At 43.0% G+C, this 16,535-nt stretch overlaps 1 protein-coding gene across 2 annotated transcripts; it reads right to left on the bottom strand.

Moving 5' to 3' along the window:
* Positions 1-533: 533 nt before the first annotated feature.
* Positions 534-14,785, bottom strand: rnf217 (ring finger protein 217). Of its 2 annotated transcripts, XM_020091944.2 has the most exons (7): positions 13,757-14,785; positions 9,556-9,774; positions 9,114-9,278; positions 7,957-8,054; positions 7,758-7,861; positions 6,404-6,475; positions 534-5,683 (listed from the first exon to the last, which is right to left on the bottom strand). In XM_020091944.2, the coding sequence occupies exons 1-7, from the start codon at positions 14,663-14,665 to the stop codon at positions 5,604-5,606; spliced, it is 1,647 nt and encodes a 548-aa protein (XP_019947503.2). In that variant the 5' UTR covers positions 14,666-14,785; the 3' UTR covers positions 534-5,603. The 2 variants fall into 2 exon arrangements, with proteins under 2 accessions (XP_019947503.2, XP_019947504.2); XM_020091945.2 differs by lacking the exon at positions 6,404-6,475 and having other exon boundaries at positions 13,757-14,773.
* Positions 14,786-16,535: the final 1,750 nt, after the last annotated feature.

Below are 16,535 nucleotides of genomic sequence, written 5' to 3'. Positions count from 1 at the left end.
ATTTACTGCTTTGTGTATGCAGCCCTCATCATTAATAAATACTGTTAACAAATGTAATGAGAATAATAAGAATAAGAATGCCTTATTGTCATTGAACAGGGTGTACATTGAATTATAGAGCCACTCCTTCACAGTGCAAACATAAACTATTCAATAAGCAAAGAAAGAGATTCAATCAGTATTATCCTTTTGATTTTTATTCAGTAAATACCCTATTTATTTTTTTAATCAAATAAAATGATATGTTTCTGTTACAATGTATATACTTGTAATGCACTCATTGTTCAATTTAGAAATCAAGGTAATGGGCTTCTATGGTACAATGGCGACCCCTGTTGGCATAAAACTGTAGTCACAATTGTGGTCACAGATAGAGAGGGAGACTGGTGAGAGACATGGTGACAGACCTACAGATGTTTATACTGAAGGCCACATACACTCAATATCCTAAAAAAATACTAAAATAATAAAAGCACTAAACTATTGTTTTTGTGGTGTCATATATTCACATTAAATAAGTCAGACTGAGACACTTTGATCCAGTTGTATTTATTCTCCGTCAGATCGTCGTGCCTGGCTGAGTGAACAGTAATAATAATAATATCAGCAGACAGATTATCAGTGGCAGCAGGTGGAAGAATGTGGGTTTTGGGTGCAAACAAAGAGCACTCACATCAAGTTTAAGGCATTTCTCTGTATAGAAACACCCTTGATTAAAAGTGTCATACATGTACAAATAAGATTCTGTTTTTTTCAGCGAGTACACTGAGTACTGCAAACTGAACACCAACAGGCCTCCTGAGTTAAAATTCCTCTGTGTGATTGTCTTGAAATGGACATTTGATTTCCTGCAAATGACGCATCTTTTTGGTTTAATCACCATCCTCACTAAGCGTGTTAGTCTCAAACCAGCCCGATGGCAACTATTAAATGTGGAGGGTGTTTCCTCCTTTTAATCTAAACAGTCAAAACAGTGAGGTTAGTATGAGCCACAGGTGAAAGTTTCACCCTGGATGTAGACATTAGGTTTCTTCTTTGAATTTCTAGTTTTATCAAGATAAATCACACATTGTTATCAAAAAGCCTGATTGACCTGGACATTGCTCTGTGCTGGTTAACAGATTGACGGCTGTATTAAACAATGGTTCCATTCACTGTTCTCTTAAATTTGGAGTCCAGACTTCTAAAGTAGAGGTGCATCTCAAAAAAGTTCAAATATCTTGAAAATGTTCAGTATTTTTTTCAACAGCAGTTTAACAAAGGAAAAATGTGTATATTCTAGACAAACTGGTTTGCGGACCATATTACGGTGCTTGGTTGGCCGGCCAACCTGCCTGACATTATTATGAATCCTGTTTGGATTGATTTTAGGAATATTCAAATATTTTTATGTAGATGAGATGTGAGCCGTAATAATTGGAATCAAAAGACATATTTCACTCTTTGTCTAATAAATCTAGAATATATTCTATAAAAAAATAATTTGAATTAAATAATGGAAAAAATGAACTTTTCCACGATATTCAGATTTATTGAGATTCACCTCTACATAACAAATGCAACAACATGGTGGGTTTAGTTTTTGTCCTATGTGTTTGTGTGTGTGCCATTCAGCAGCTGTTTCAGTCAGTGTGTCCGTTGACAGATTTTGTCACAAAATGGTCTTCAGCTTTCCTCTTAAAACAACTCTTCCATGGCCTAGCTGTGATAGATTTGACTCCCATTTTCAACCTGAACCACAGCTTGTCAAACCCTGATCAATAATGGCTGTGAAGGCACCATTGCATATTTACGCAAACATTACTGGGACTGGAACACAAACTAAAAAAGAACCAGGGGCATCAGCCTGCCAATACACCCCGGCAAAGAAAACTAACGGGCTAAAACAACTCTCAGGTCACTGAGGGAACAACACAGAGCTTTTTTTTTTTTTTTAGCATGTAAAGCTTCAACCAAAATTATTGTTCATGTCGGTGTTGAAGTTAGTAATATGCGGTGATAAGTCTTTACATTGCATCAGTGGGCAGAATTCTAAAGCATGAACAGACATGAACAGAAGAGTAGGACATCAGATCTGGGTGGATGAACTGTAACAAATACCAAAGTGTTAGAAAACCATATCATTTACATTTGTCCTGCAGCTAAATAGATGCACACATTCATAACTGTGACAGTAAACTCATGCTCACGGAAAGCTGCAGAGCAAATGATGTGTTTTTTGTGAAATTTTCTGGCAATGATCACAAGATAAATCATCTCTAGGTTGGGCACAACTCCTTTTGGTAACATGTTGTGTTCAAGTCCTAAAAAAAAAAAAAATTCACCTGGTTTCCCTCTGCTGATACATTTCCCTGTACTGCAAACAATCAAAAGTACAAACATCCGTCACGCTACATGCTTCAGTCACATGTCAATCAAACCAACATGTCAGTGTCTTGCGAAATAAGCAGTTAGATACAACACATTAGGCGATAAAACATTTCAAGTCAACAACAGCTTTTTTGTTTGGCCAAAAAAACCTACACATTCATTTTCCCAGTGCTGATTCATCAAAACACATTTTCTTCTAGTTCCCGTTTTCAGTCTGGGATTCACAACACGGCCGCAGAAACGCTGACACAAGATGACTTTCTTTTTTTACTTCCTAGAATTAACATAGTTGCTAGGCAGCTCTAGGTAAATGTATCAGTCAGCATTTTGAATCTTGGCGATTTTTTGTGGCACAGCTCGTGTGTGCGGAGAGTGAACAGAAAAAAACAGACTCCCTGAGAGTTCATTCAAACCCCAGATTCAGAACCTCTTGTGAAATCAGTGTGGAGCAGTTCACTCTCTGTCCTTCAGGAACATTGTATGTACAGTTTCACTGCACTAGACAGTAGAAAAAGGTTTCAGATCCCTGAAGCTGGAAAAATGTACCATGTGCACAACTTCATCATCATCATCAACCCTGCTTTTCCTTTACACCTTAAATCCTGGATTTAGTGAGGATTCAGAGATGAACCATTCTGTAACATATTCCTGTAACTGGTGAGCAACATTAGGGCTGCAGCATTTTGGGAAAAATGAGAATCACAATTTTCTCAGCTGGGATTTCTTTGTCTATTTCACTGCTGTTTTACTTTTATTCTTCATCACGCAGGCGTGACACTGCATTGTCATTGGCTGAGGGAGAAAGAATAGATAATGCCGCATTTCGGGGGCTCTTAAAATTCTTTGGGGGGAAAAGTAGAAGCACTTGTTTTGATACAGCTGATGTCCCAAAGTAAAATGCAGCAGAATTCAAAATGAGATCACAGATAAGTGTGAATTAAGATTTAAAGATGATTAACAGTGCAGCCTTAACCAAAATGCACTGCAGGTTCCTCCTCAACCTTTCATCATTGTCTCACTCCATATCTTTTTCATCACTGTACTCACTGTGCAGACATATTGTGCTTTTCCTCAACCTTCTGTTTTCATCTAGTCTCTCCATTAAAATGTGCACAAAGAGCAACATAGAAAAGATAGCTCCATGAAGTGATGGGATAAAAACAAACCCCTCTGTGCTCGACCGCAGCGTGCACCACATGTAGCTCTGTGCTATCCCCACATATCAGAGCCTCCAGCTTTTTCAGCCACAGCTCCAGTGGATGTTCACCTACTCTTGTAAAATAGAGTCTTTCGTAACGTTACTGGCATCCTCCCCGCCTCCTCTCACAGCTGAGGTCAGAGGGATGTAAATCCAGGTGGACAAGAGATGTTTAGCAAAGTGAGAGATCAGAGAAAAAGCAGTGAAACACAATAAATGAAGGAATGACAGCAGGGAGGAAAGGACAGAGGGATAAAGTGAAGGACAGAGAACAGGCTGCTGCCAGGTGACGACCTTTAAAGCTCTTGAAAATCTCCTGCTTCCTGGCAGCGCCACTTGTGTGAGCTTGCTTAGGTGCGTGTAAATGAGTTAAGAGGTGTGAGTGTGTTAAAAACCACCATGTCACTATACAAACTCTCAAGCCAACAGAAATCCTCCTTTCCTTCCAAAGACATCAAGAAAACCCCAAACTTTTCAGATGGATTCTTGAAATGCTTGAAAACCTGACCTCCTTATAATTTAAATCCAAACTAAATCTACCACATATCCAGTGCACAGCAACCTGATGACGCCCTCTATTCTATTAAATATATATTCGTGTATAAGAATCAAGCATCCTATTTATGTTTCAGTACACCACCCTCCCCACTACAATAAAAAAGCAAATTAAAACCTCAAACACTGTATTCTGTGTTTCGACAGGCACCATTTGCAAAATTATATGATCAGTCATTTTAATTCTTTGCATAAGTGCTTCTGAATGGTTTCCAGTTGCCTCGTGCATAATCACGTCTGCAACCTGCGTGATCTTGCACAGACGCCACAACACAGAGAGAGACGCCACCCAAACCTCTGCAAAGGGCTGCTACCTAAAAAAAAATAACAAAAAAACTAAGCTAACAAAGAGACGGGGTCGACCGTTTGTCCTGCCACGTTCAGCGTTTTGTTTTGGCACAATCACCACACAGCAGCTTAGCTTTTTTTTTTTTTTTTGATGATGCAGATACTGGCATACAGCATGTCGGTGCGATAGAGAGGAGCTGGCAGGTCGGGAGGGTGTGTGTGTGTGTGTGTGTGTGTGTGTGTGTGTGTGTGTGTGTGTGTGTTTCTGTGTCACCCATTTGGGAAAAAGCTGATTGTTGTGTGAGTTACTGGGGCAAATCTCCAGGTCTCCAGTCTATAGTGATCTGTTTGAGTGTGTGTGTCTGTGTGTGAGCCACCGTCCAGCGAGGAAGAATGAAAAGAAAGTGAGGAAGACAGAGGCACATAAGAGGAAGGAGTTGATGGAAATCCTCAACAGAGAACAATGGAGGTTCACTAAAATCCCACTGGTGCTGTAATTGTGTTTATAAAAAGCCACGCAAACCAACTTTCACGTCTTCAAGCAAGAACATGAGCTCAGACAGAGTCAGCTTTATCCGGATTAGCCACCCAGAGTACCAGAGTCGCATCATCCTCCAAACCATCAGACTTCAGTTCTTCTACTTTCCAGTGTGTGCTTCCTTTCCTTTCTATCTGCATTATTCACCTGCGAGTGCCTCCGATCATTCACCAGTTCTTCCAGCAGTGAGTGTTCCTTGAAAATGTTCTCTTTCAGTAACCGAACATATCCTCTTTCAATGCATTCTCACATGTGCGGGCGTAAACATGTCTGTCGGTTACCTATGTTTGGATTTGCTCTCCAGAAAGACAGCGGTAAATGTGAGACTGAAAAGCTGCATGTGTGCGCTGCTGAAACTTACAGTGACGTGTCCGGCAAAGTCCTCATGGCTGTGAAATGTTATTAAGTTTTAAGAGATTTTAACACTGGTTCTCTGTTATGTGACCAGACAGTGATTCCTCCAGAATTCAACTTACATTTGTGTGGGTTTTTACGTCTTTTTCAGCTTGATTATCCTCGTCCTCATTTACTGCTCAATATCCGATGTTCCTCTAATACTTCTGCGATGACTCAGCCTGGCACGTCTGTCCCTGAGGAAATGTGGGCGTCGTCGTTTCAAGCTGCGTGGTCTGGATGCAGTGCGGCGGCAGGTTTTCAGATCCACCGTCCAGAGCCCTGAGTGCGCTGCTTCTTCCTCCTCTTACACACATAGTAGACGGGGAAAACCACCAAACCTGCGGACAAGCACAGTGTTTGTAAAGGTCCAGGCAAAATGTATGAATATGCTTTTTTCTGATATCTATCAATGTCTATCAATGTTAAAATCTCACGACATTTCCAGATGGATCTGATTTGATTATTCAATATTATGGTGCCTTGTAAACAGATTTGTCATATGTCGAATTAAGCGAGCCGAAAGAGAGGGAGGATTGAAGACGCTGATTCTATTAACGATGAAAACAAATATGAATCTGCCATCACGGCATGTTAGCCCTCGGCAGAACATCTGTCAGACACAGACACGGGAAAGAGGTTAACACTAATTACAGCTCAGCTGAGGCATCGATGGTTTCAAAAGACTGAAAGAGTCGGCAGCTGGATGGTGCTGTAGCTGCAACAAGTACAAGTCAGTGAGACAGACGAGAGAGAGAGAGACAAAGATGCAGAGAGAAAGAAAGATAAAAACAATCTATCTTTTTATCTATCTATATGTCCATCTATCTATCCATCCATCCATCAATAGGACCATCATATATCTTTCTGTCTGATCATCCATCCATCGGCCCATTGTCAACAGATATGTTTACAATGGCCACTGCTCTAGTTTCTTTTTGAAAAACATGTCATTGACAGTGTTGCCGTGTTACTGGTTGGAACAAAATATCGCTGTTATCTTGTTTACTGCTCTTCCCCTGATTACTTCCCATGTGTGTTCATGTGTGTAGTTAAGTTACCTATCACCAGTGCGAGAGCTCCCAGCACCACGACCAGCAGAATGGCTACTGGAGCTATCAGCACCTTAGTGGCTGCAGAGAGAAACAGACAGTGGACAGAGACTCATTCAGAATGATTTCATGCTCTTTCAGTTGGGACAAACATTGCATGGTTCAATTTTAATGATTTATTTTGTTGTTGCATCGTATTCAAATTTTAATGCATCCCTGCAGAGTTTTTTTAACATTTGGTCGCCAGTGTGCAGTCACAGAAGTTACTGAGTGCAGAGCAGGTTAGAGTCAAATCATTCATATGAAGTGTAAAATCTGTGGTGCTAACACTCCGTGACACGATGAGAGCTATAATGGGTAAATTATTCTTGTTAGGGGGCAAATTAGCTGCCAGTCCGACAGGCTCCCGCTGGTATGACTAGCTGTAGCTGTCATGGAGAACAGAGTCAAACAAATCTATCAGAGGAGTTAAAACTCCTGCAGGCTCGCTGCTGCAATCATTTGATAAACGTGAAAGGATAATTATGGATAACATAATCTGATGCAGTGTGTGATTCATTCACACTTCATTATAAAGCTTTCCTCGGTGGCCTCCGCAAGTACAGTCAGACGTGAATGTGCTCTCTGAGGATGCAGCTATATCATACAGAATGTTTTCGTACAGTACGTTTTGCAAATAGCTGTTTTCAGCTATTCTCGAGCTGTGGCTCTAAGGAAAGCACCGTGTGGTCCATTAGATTTAGATTAAACTCTGGTTGATGGTGGCCATGCACCTTCTTTACATCAGCATCATACTAATACATGTCAGACCATCTGTGAGTCTTGATAATACTTCCTTATAATAAAGGGGAAATACTGTGTTGTTGAATTCAGACCGGGTTGTTGTTGGTTCAGTCAAATACGCAATTGCTTTCCGCTGCCTCTCCATAACAGTGGTTGCACCTGACCACACCTTATCTTAGGAACAGCACACCCATGGGTGCTCAGATGGGTGCAAGTGCATTTTGGTATTTAAACAATGTAGACGCTGGACAGAGAAAATGAAAACGGCATCAGTTTGGAACTAGCAAAAGAATGTAAGATAGGGCCGTTAGTCTTTTTTATAATCTAACACATGAAGAAACATTTATCCCTAATAACTATTTAATGACACATAACTCATCAACTGCACTCATTTTGATGCTTTGTTAAAACTATTATACTTAATAAAAACAAATCAGCAGGTAATAACAGAAGAGACATTAGCCGTATAAGTGTAAATCTCAATATATCTGACAGAATGCTAAGAAAAATAAAAAGCTTCTCAAGGTGCAGATCCCGGATTCACTTCCCCCAACCACATGCACAAAATATACCAACATACCACAGACGGAGCCTCTGATGAGCCGTCTCAGATGAGGTTTATCGGGGAGATAGCGATACTTGCAGCCGAACACGCTGAGGTTCGAAGTATGGTCCCCGAAAAACCTGCCGAAAAAAGACAGTGGAAATCAAATCTGAGCCGCGGGAAAGAAGAGTGGCAGCAAGAGAAAAAAAAACAAGGAAGAAAGAAAGTGTCTCACCTAAGGTGTCGGTAGCGCTCCCCACAGCGGTAACAGAAGTTTGTGTTACATTGTGTGCATGTCATGTGGTCACATCCCTCTGTACGCTGTATATGGATCTAGAAACGGAAAGAGATAAAAACACAATGATGGTACAATTTCGGAACTTGGTTGACATTTGAATGCAACACTGGCAGCTGTTTTTCTTGTTTCCACATTTGAAACTAAAAGACTCAGGTTCAGTATCAATTGAAGGACACAGCAGCATGAACGCAGCAGCTCAGCTAATGGATCTCCGCTTCTTGGCTGCTGTATCACTGAGCTGTCTTCCCGTAGCTGCTCTCCACCTCTTTTTTTTTCCCCCACCCAAACACAGCCTGACACCAATTTGTCGGCTTCACAGTTAAATCCTCTCTCTCTGCTTCCAGAGCAGGAATTCAGGGACAGGGAGCCGCGGTGTGACAAACACAGATGGAGGGCGTTTGCTCCTGTGAGCAAACATTTCCCATGTACCGGTAATGAGCTTGATTCTTGCCTTCCTTTTCTCATCTTCTGACAGTCACATTAGATAATGTAGACTCACTTGGCTCTAACGAGACTGAGAGGTAAGACCAGGCTGGGTTTGTGACTGTGACAGTCGACCAGATGTGATTCTGTGCAGCAACAGATGTTATTATTTTTCCAATATGTACATTATCTGTGCGTCTGGGATCTGTTGCAGCCCATGCGCTTTAAATCCCCAGCTCTACAGCGCCCCATCCATCACCCGGTCCTGCTTTTAATGCTTCTTTACCTTCATCGATTTATTCATCTACACTGATTCCACGCTCCATCAGTCAACTCCCTTTCCATTTACAGACCACCTTCTGTTGCAGCAACAGCCAGCAACCATAATACATAGCTCTACAGCATAAAAACAGCATCATACAAGCTTGTATCCCAACCTTTTAGAGTCACGACCCACCAGTACAATCAACACATGTCCAGAACTTGTCCAAGCACACAAACACACTCACTATAAATCACTCTGGAGCAGATCTTTTCACTGGTACAGACAATGTAATGTGAAAACAATTCCCATTCTGAAATCAGTCATTTCATTTCCACTATATTGTTTGTATTTTTGTCTCCAAAAGCATCTGGTGACCCCCCCCCCAGAAATGATCTCTGGTTCTTACCCTGCACTGTGGACATTTCTGGGCGTTTCTTTGTCCATGTTCGATGACACTTGCCCACGTTCGTAGCAGTTTGTCTCCTTTCCTGTAGTCCCGACATTTGAGGCCATTGTGCCAGGGCGCGTGGCATTTAAAGCACCACACAAACTGGCAATTCTCACACTGAATCTACAGTAAGGACAGAAGACAGCAGACTCATGCTCAGATTTCCATTTTTAAAGATGCTTTTTGGGCACGTTTTGTTTTTATTTGATGGGACAGATTTAACATGAAAGGGAGAGAGAGAGGGGAGTGACACAGCTATGCAGCACCCCTAGATTACTTTTTATTACTTTAGTAGGTGGTATATATCAGCTGTTTGTGTTTAATTTCATTTATTTCACTGTTTCTAAATCTTCTGCTCTGTGCAGGTGGCAGTGTGTGTGTATCGTAACCGTCTTCTTACCTTGTACTTGTGCTCGGACTGGTTGTTGTGCTTCTTCAGAGAGGTGAAGTCACTGCACTGGGGGCACGGCTTGGTGCTCGAATCCAGCTGATTCAACTCCAGGAAGTAACGGTATTTGGCCACATCCTCATTGGTCAAGTGGGAAACCACCACGCTCTCCTTCAGGTAGCCACTGCACTCCGGGATCGGACAGCTAATGTGAGGTTTGGCCACTCGCACCTGGGGGAACGTCACAGAAAGGGTGACTGATAGCAACTGAAAATGAAACCATTGCAGTGTGTATGTGCATTAAACTTTCAACATGAAATAAATGCGAGGTTAAAAAAGATATAACACACGTTTCACATTTAGAATCAGTGTGCGTCTAGCAACACCAACTGTTCCATTGTGTGGTGGTTTTCTCTGATATAGAGATGGACTATCAGCACCAGTGCTACATGAATATGTTCACACCACTGATGTAAAATGGTTAATAATTTACCAAAGAATGGAGTGAAGGATTAGCAGTTGAACAGAAGACTGAGTCACACAGCGACACAATTGTTATGAATAAAAATGGAATTAAACAATGTTTTTCATATTGTCTTTCTGTTTTATTTTCTCTCTCCCAACACTTTCTGATCCTCAAAGCCAGAACGACCTGTTTTGCTCACAAAAGGTATTTTGTCAGTATGTGTGACGTGACAACAGAAAGCAAAGAACCAAAGCACCACACCTTTGACGTTGTTATATCTATATCCCCTGCAGCACGTGCACACACCCAAAGACTATTCCCTGATTATGAAAACATATCCTCTGCAGGCATGAGAACTGATGTGTTATTAATGTTGCCATAACACTTGGCACACGTTGTGATCTGTGGTGACCACAGCCTGACTGGTTGGACAGGTTTAGACAGCAACGCCTCCACTCTTCTCTCTCTATGACACACTCGAGTTAGTGTGGCTATCCTTATTAGGACATTTTAATAACGTCCAGTCCAAACCAAAACCTTAACCAAATTATAATTAACATCTAATCCCTAACCTTAACCAGGACCTCAGCAATTATGTTTGCCTCATTAGTGACTGGGCTTTAATCCTCAATAAAGATGGACGGCATGACTTCTCCCCAAGTGAAGCCAAAAGCGTCTCAATCACCACCCTGGTGGCTGACTGCAGTATGTGTCATAAATCCTGCCTCCTCCATGTTAGTGTATGGGACATGAACCAAACTAAAAAGTCAAAGTACACTTCAAATATTTTTGGGTAGCTCTTATCACACTAATGTGTGTTCAAGTGCTGATTATTGGTAAGTTTAGTTTTAAATAATTATTTGATGCTATAAAAACAGGGTGAAATGTCATGATTGACAGCTGTGATGGACTCATGACTCATCGAGCACTTGTATCGACAAGACCTAGCTACAATAGCTCCATCGACAGACTGCGACTGCGTAGACTCTGTCTGCTAATGCACAAGAAGGCAGCATTATATATTTTGGCTTAGTTTCGGGGCAGTGGAGGATAATGCATAGTCCATCTTTTTATACAGTCTATGATTTAACCTCTGGCAGAACAATAAGAAGTAAACCAGTGCACTCCAACCTCCTGATGCATGTCCTGCCTGCCCTCCTTGCCAACGTGCCCTGGAGCAAAGTGCTCCATCCCCACTACACATTTTGTGATCTCTCTGATGTCACACTCACTGTACCTACTGAGTGCTGACACTGAGTGTGTGTGCCGCACATGAAGAGAAACAGATTCCAACTACACAGGAGAGTTTACATGACCCTTATCTCATCCTCAGTGTACTCATCACAGAGACTGTCTCTGTGTTTGTATGTATGATCACCCATGCATAGCAAGTATAGAGTAGTCCACTGTTTTATCAAAACAGGTTAAAGACGATTACTGCACCAGCTCACGAACAAGGCACTTAAATACTAAAAAAATAAAAATCCATCATGATACACTTAAGCTGCAGTGGGAGGCAGCAGTTGGAAAAGTGCCTTTCACTGCTTACACCCTTTTCCATGGCAGCTACACTTAAGATAAATGTTTTATCTATCAATTATTAATTTTGTTCATCACCAGGATCAATGGATAAGATCTCTGACCAGACTCGTTACTCATCAATATTCATCAATATTCAAAAGTCATGCACAGTGGAAGAAACTGCCTCCTCAGTTAACAATTTCCACCAGAAGGCATTGTAGCTACAAGGCATGCTGTCTCCTTTAGACTGACCAAACAACTAAAATGCCACTCAGTTGAGCACATGCCTCCGCCACGGTCCAACATTCCCCTTAAATTCAATCAAATTGCACCAAATTGCATTTTCATAAGCTGCTTTCACAAATGCACTCAACTCCAGAAATTTCTTTTTTTTTCTGGAAGGGTTGTACGTGAGAATGCACATGTCAGTTGTTTCAGACATTTTCACGAACTGCTCCTGCAAGTAAAATGTCCAGAAAAGCTCAGAGTGAACCCGTGTGAGAATACAGCAGGAAAATGTCCTGAAAATTTACAGCGAGAAAGCGAGACAGGCGGAAAACTGAGAGAAACAAATAGATAAATCTCAGGATAAAAAAGAGATTCCACACATGTAAAGGCTGCCGACAAATATCAACTTGTACAGACAGTGAGATTTGAGAGCTTTTGGCGATCAGGGCCGATTGCGATGTTGCTTTGAAGACATCTTACATGGACAATCTCCTGCTGCATTCCTTATAGATCTACATGATATTCTTTCCGAGGTTCATCAATTATTTACTGAGAAAAACGTCCTGTCTCACAACTCTAAAGAAAATGAAAAACTATTTCTGGACCTGCATCAAAATGTCATGGGTTCTTTCTTGGCCTCTGTCCCATTCTTCCACCAAGTTTTGTGGAAATCTGTTTTCATAGTTTTCATGTAATCCTGTGGAAAGACCAACAAACAAACAAATGGACAGGGGTGAAAACAGAGCCTCATTGGGGCTTCTCTTTTTATCTGTGCCTAAAACACGCTGCTGGGATGCTCATGCACATTTTCAGCATTTCTTACAAACTGCATTAACAAAAGGTTTTCCGTCAATGCAGTAGATATGTAGGTAATGCAGTAGGACAGCCGAGACGAAGTACACACAAGTACACAGTGCTGCATTTGAGTAGGGGGGATCTTCCTTAAATGGTTGAGCATCGGGCGAGCAAACTCTTCTGAATAAGTCCAATATCAAAAACACACGCATACACAAAAAGTGTGCTGTTGTGAAAAACATTCCTGCCAGGGTCTGAATTTTAGTGCAGAATGTGTCTGTGACCCAGATTCTTCGTAAACAACATTTATCACAAGATGAGGAGACCTGCAGATGTTGAGCTGAGGCATTAGTCATAATCACACACATTTGTCCTAATTATCAGCAAACAGTGAACTTCAAACTCTTAATCCAGGTATTTTTTTCCGTAAGTAAGTGAAACATGTGGTGTCGGCTTGTTGGTGAGGGATCAGTATTTTTCCAGACTTCTCTGAATTCACAGTCATGCCCCTGCCTTGGGGCGAACAAGATGGCAAACACAAGACATGAAAGTGTAACAGAGACGATAGTGTATGTGTGTGTTACTCGCTGGTGAAGGACAAGTCAACCTGGGACACACACACACACACATATCACTGCGACACCATGCTGCGCTGTATTGTCTACACACCACCACTTTGTCCATCATCCCTCTTACCAACCTGGGACACACACACACCCTGCTGCATAATACACTGTATCATGATCTTGACTCCACACACACACACACACACACACACACACACACACACACACACACACACACACACACACCTGCTGCATTATATACTGTATCATCCTCATTCCACAACTTTGCCCCCTCACCAACACACACACACACATCCTGCTGCATAATACACTGTATCATGATCTTGACTCCACACACACACACACACACACACACACACACACACACACACACACACCCTGCTGCATTATATACTGTATCATCCTCATTCCACAACTTTGCCCCCTCACCAACACACACACACACATCCTGCTGCATAATACACTGTATTATGATCTTTACTCCACACACACACACACACACACACACACACACACACACACACACACACACACACACACACACATCTTGCTGCATTATATACTGTATCATCCTCTTTCCACAACTTTGCCCCCCCACCCACACACACACACCGACCTGGGAGCTGACGTAGAGTTTCAAACACTCATCACACACTGCCATCCTGCAGCAGAGCAAGGGCGCGATGGTTTTGTCTTCCAGGCACACCCGGCAGCCCTGCACCGCGCTCCCCGCACCGTCCTGATCCTTGTACAACTGGTGGGAAATGTCCCCAAAAGGGTCCACCAGGTCGTCCAGCGTGTACAGCGGCGGCTCCGGACTCGAACCCGCCTCCTGCTCCCTCTCGGAGCCCGGGTTCGGAGTGTCAGGTGCGTCCGCCTCATCGTCGCGGCGGTGCGCGGATTCATTGCGGTGCACGTCGTTGGCGATGCAGTAAACAGTGCAGTAGACATGTGGTTTGACAGTGATTGTCTCCTCTACACTCACAGTGTTACTGTCACATGTTCGATGCCACTGAACCGCATGTGCATCCAAAGTGGTCAACTCGCTCGGGGTTGGCTCGTTTTTAATCCCCGCGTCGCCCGTTTCTACGTCCGACTTTTTGCAGTCGCCACACTCGCTTCCATGACCGTCGTTGTTTTCCTGCATCCGCCTGCTAGCGGTGAACCGGAGGGAGGGAGATTTCACGACCCCGAAATTCCTCCTCAAAATCTCCACGGCACTCGCCCTCCTCCTCCTCTCTCCTCCGTTGCAGTTGTTGTTGTTGTTGCCCCCCGCATCCTTCCCCTCGTCGCCGCCGCCGCTCCTTCCGCCGCCTCCGTCGAGCGACAACCGGGAGTCTGACCTGCCGACGCCGCGGTGCTCGTCTGCGACCGGCCGCTCAACTTTGCCGTCCGCGACGGAAGTTTCGAGGCTGCGGGACAGTCTCGCCCTCCCTTCCTCCTCGAAGCTGCTGATGAAACTCGGCATCCCGCAGGCGTCAGCTACCGGTCCGTCATCTTCCATCCCCGGTTGGACTCTCCCCATCTGAAGAGCGTCCCTCTCCCGGACCGAACTCCGCCTGTCGCTCTCTTACACAACTCCGACAACCAAAACAAAACAAAGCAGCTGCAGCGACGGCGGCACTTCCGGGTCTCGGCGTCAGCATGCGGGAGAGCAGCGATAGGCCGAGGGGAAGCCTAGTGGTGGAGTCACGGTGACTGCAGCAGACCCGGGGTCACTGAGGATGTACTCGTGCCTGGAGTGTGGCAGAAGCTGGATTAGACAGAGAGATCACCCGGGTCCACAGGGGCCATAAACACCCCCAGGCACGGTGTGTAAACTACACTGTGATAAGGGCCTCAAAGAATAGTTCACCCCAAAAAATGAGAAGTCACTCATTACCTACTCACCACTATGCAGGTGGAGGGGTGGGTGAAGCGATTGAGTTCACTAGACACTTTTGGAGTTTCAGGGGTAAACAGCGTTGCAGCCGAATCCAATATATTGAAGTTACTGGTGACCACTTCTCCAAACGTAAAAACATACGAACAAACTGCTCCTGTGGTGTCATCCAAATGTTCGAAAGCCCCGAAATTCAAATTCAAATTAGGAACAGCATCATTTACGCCATGTTTTTAGTCTAAAGTTCCTCTGATGTCTTCTTACCCCGGAGCCGTTCATGCACACACAAGCTCTCACACAAGCTCACACTTGGATGACACCACAGGAGCAGTATGGAGGCATGTAGATGTGCTACATGAACGAGTACATTTTGGTCAACACACACAACCTTGTACTTAATTGAACATAACCTGAACCTAATCCTAACCATCACAAGTAAATGCATAACCTTACCCCTTAAGCTACGGTTAGGGTTAGAAAGTTAGGACCAGACAAAATATCCCCACTTTTCTTACTCTGTAAGGTCTGGGCTCAGAATGGTCCCTTTAAAGATATCTGTGCGCTCACAAACAGTAGTGTTTCCCTGACTTCAGAGGTCATTTCTGGCCATAACCATCGTTATTACTGGCCTTACCCCAATCCTAACCTAAACCAAATTCTAACAAGTAGTAGCCCCTTGTAAAGGTGGTGGTCTCATACATAAACAACTTACTGTGTTTTGGCTGTAGGTGGTGTGGGTATGACTGGAACTGCAGTTTTAAAATGGGTGATAAGGTTTTTGTTGAGTCACATCAATGAAGCCATACGTCTGCCATATGTGGCCCAGATGTTAACATTGAGCTATACACTGTGTTCCTCTACTTGAAGGACAATGACAGAGAAAAATCACATTTTTTAACTGTAATTTTAGCTGATTTTATTCTCACTAGTGGTACTAGTAGCAGCTAGACAATCCTAGGGTACACACAGTATTTGAAAGGCTGTTGATTTATTACTTTCTATTGCATCACTTGATTCTCATCTACTCTGTAACTTTCCCTTTTAAACCAGATCACATTTCATATTTGATGGAAAAGTGACACTTGAACTGAGAACAATGAAAGTAATTTGGACTGACACACTTTTAGCTGAGGCGGTGTTGGCACAGCTTTCAAATAAACGTTACCAGGGTGCCTGTAAAATGGGTTGTTAGGTCTGTTACAACTCCTAATTAATACCATAGGCCACACAGCCACAGCAATTAGTTTGCTTGTCCTGGGTGTCCCCACTTGGTTTTAGTGGAGAATGCCAGCAATGTTAAAAACAACCTTCACAAGTGCGAGTCTCTGCTTATTACATAATAAACAAAAAAGTCATCAGGCGTTCTCAGGAGTGTGTAGTTCCTCACTAAGCAGATCAAAAAGTGAAGATGGTGTGCCGTCTACGAATAAATATTTAAACTACTTCCAACCGTGAGTGTTTATTCTTATCAGGAACTCAGCAGAGTGCATCTATATCGAGAGTTTTACACACG

This window comes from Paralichthys olivaceus, chromosome 19 (assembly GCF_024713975.1).
Source record: "Paralichthys olivaceus isolate ysfri-2021 chromosome 19, ASM2471397v2, whole genome shotgun sequence".
NCBI lineage: Eukaryota > Metazoa > Chordata > Actinopteri > Pleuronectiformes > Paralichthyidae > Paralichthys > Paralichthys olivaceus.
Note: the sequence above shows the minus strand (reverse complement) of the source record. Positions and strands in the feature narration are given on the sequence as shown.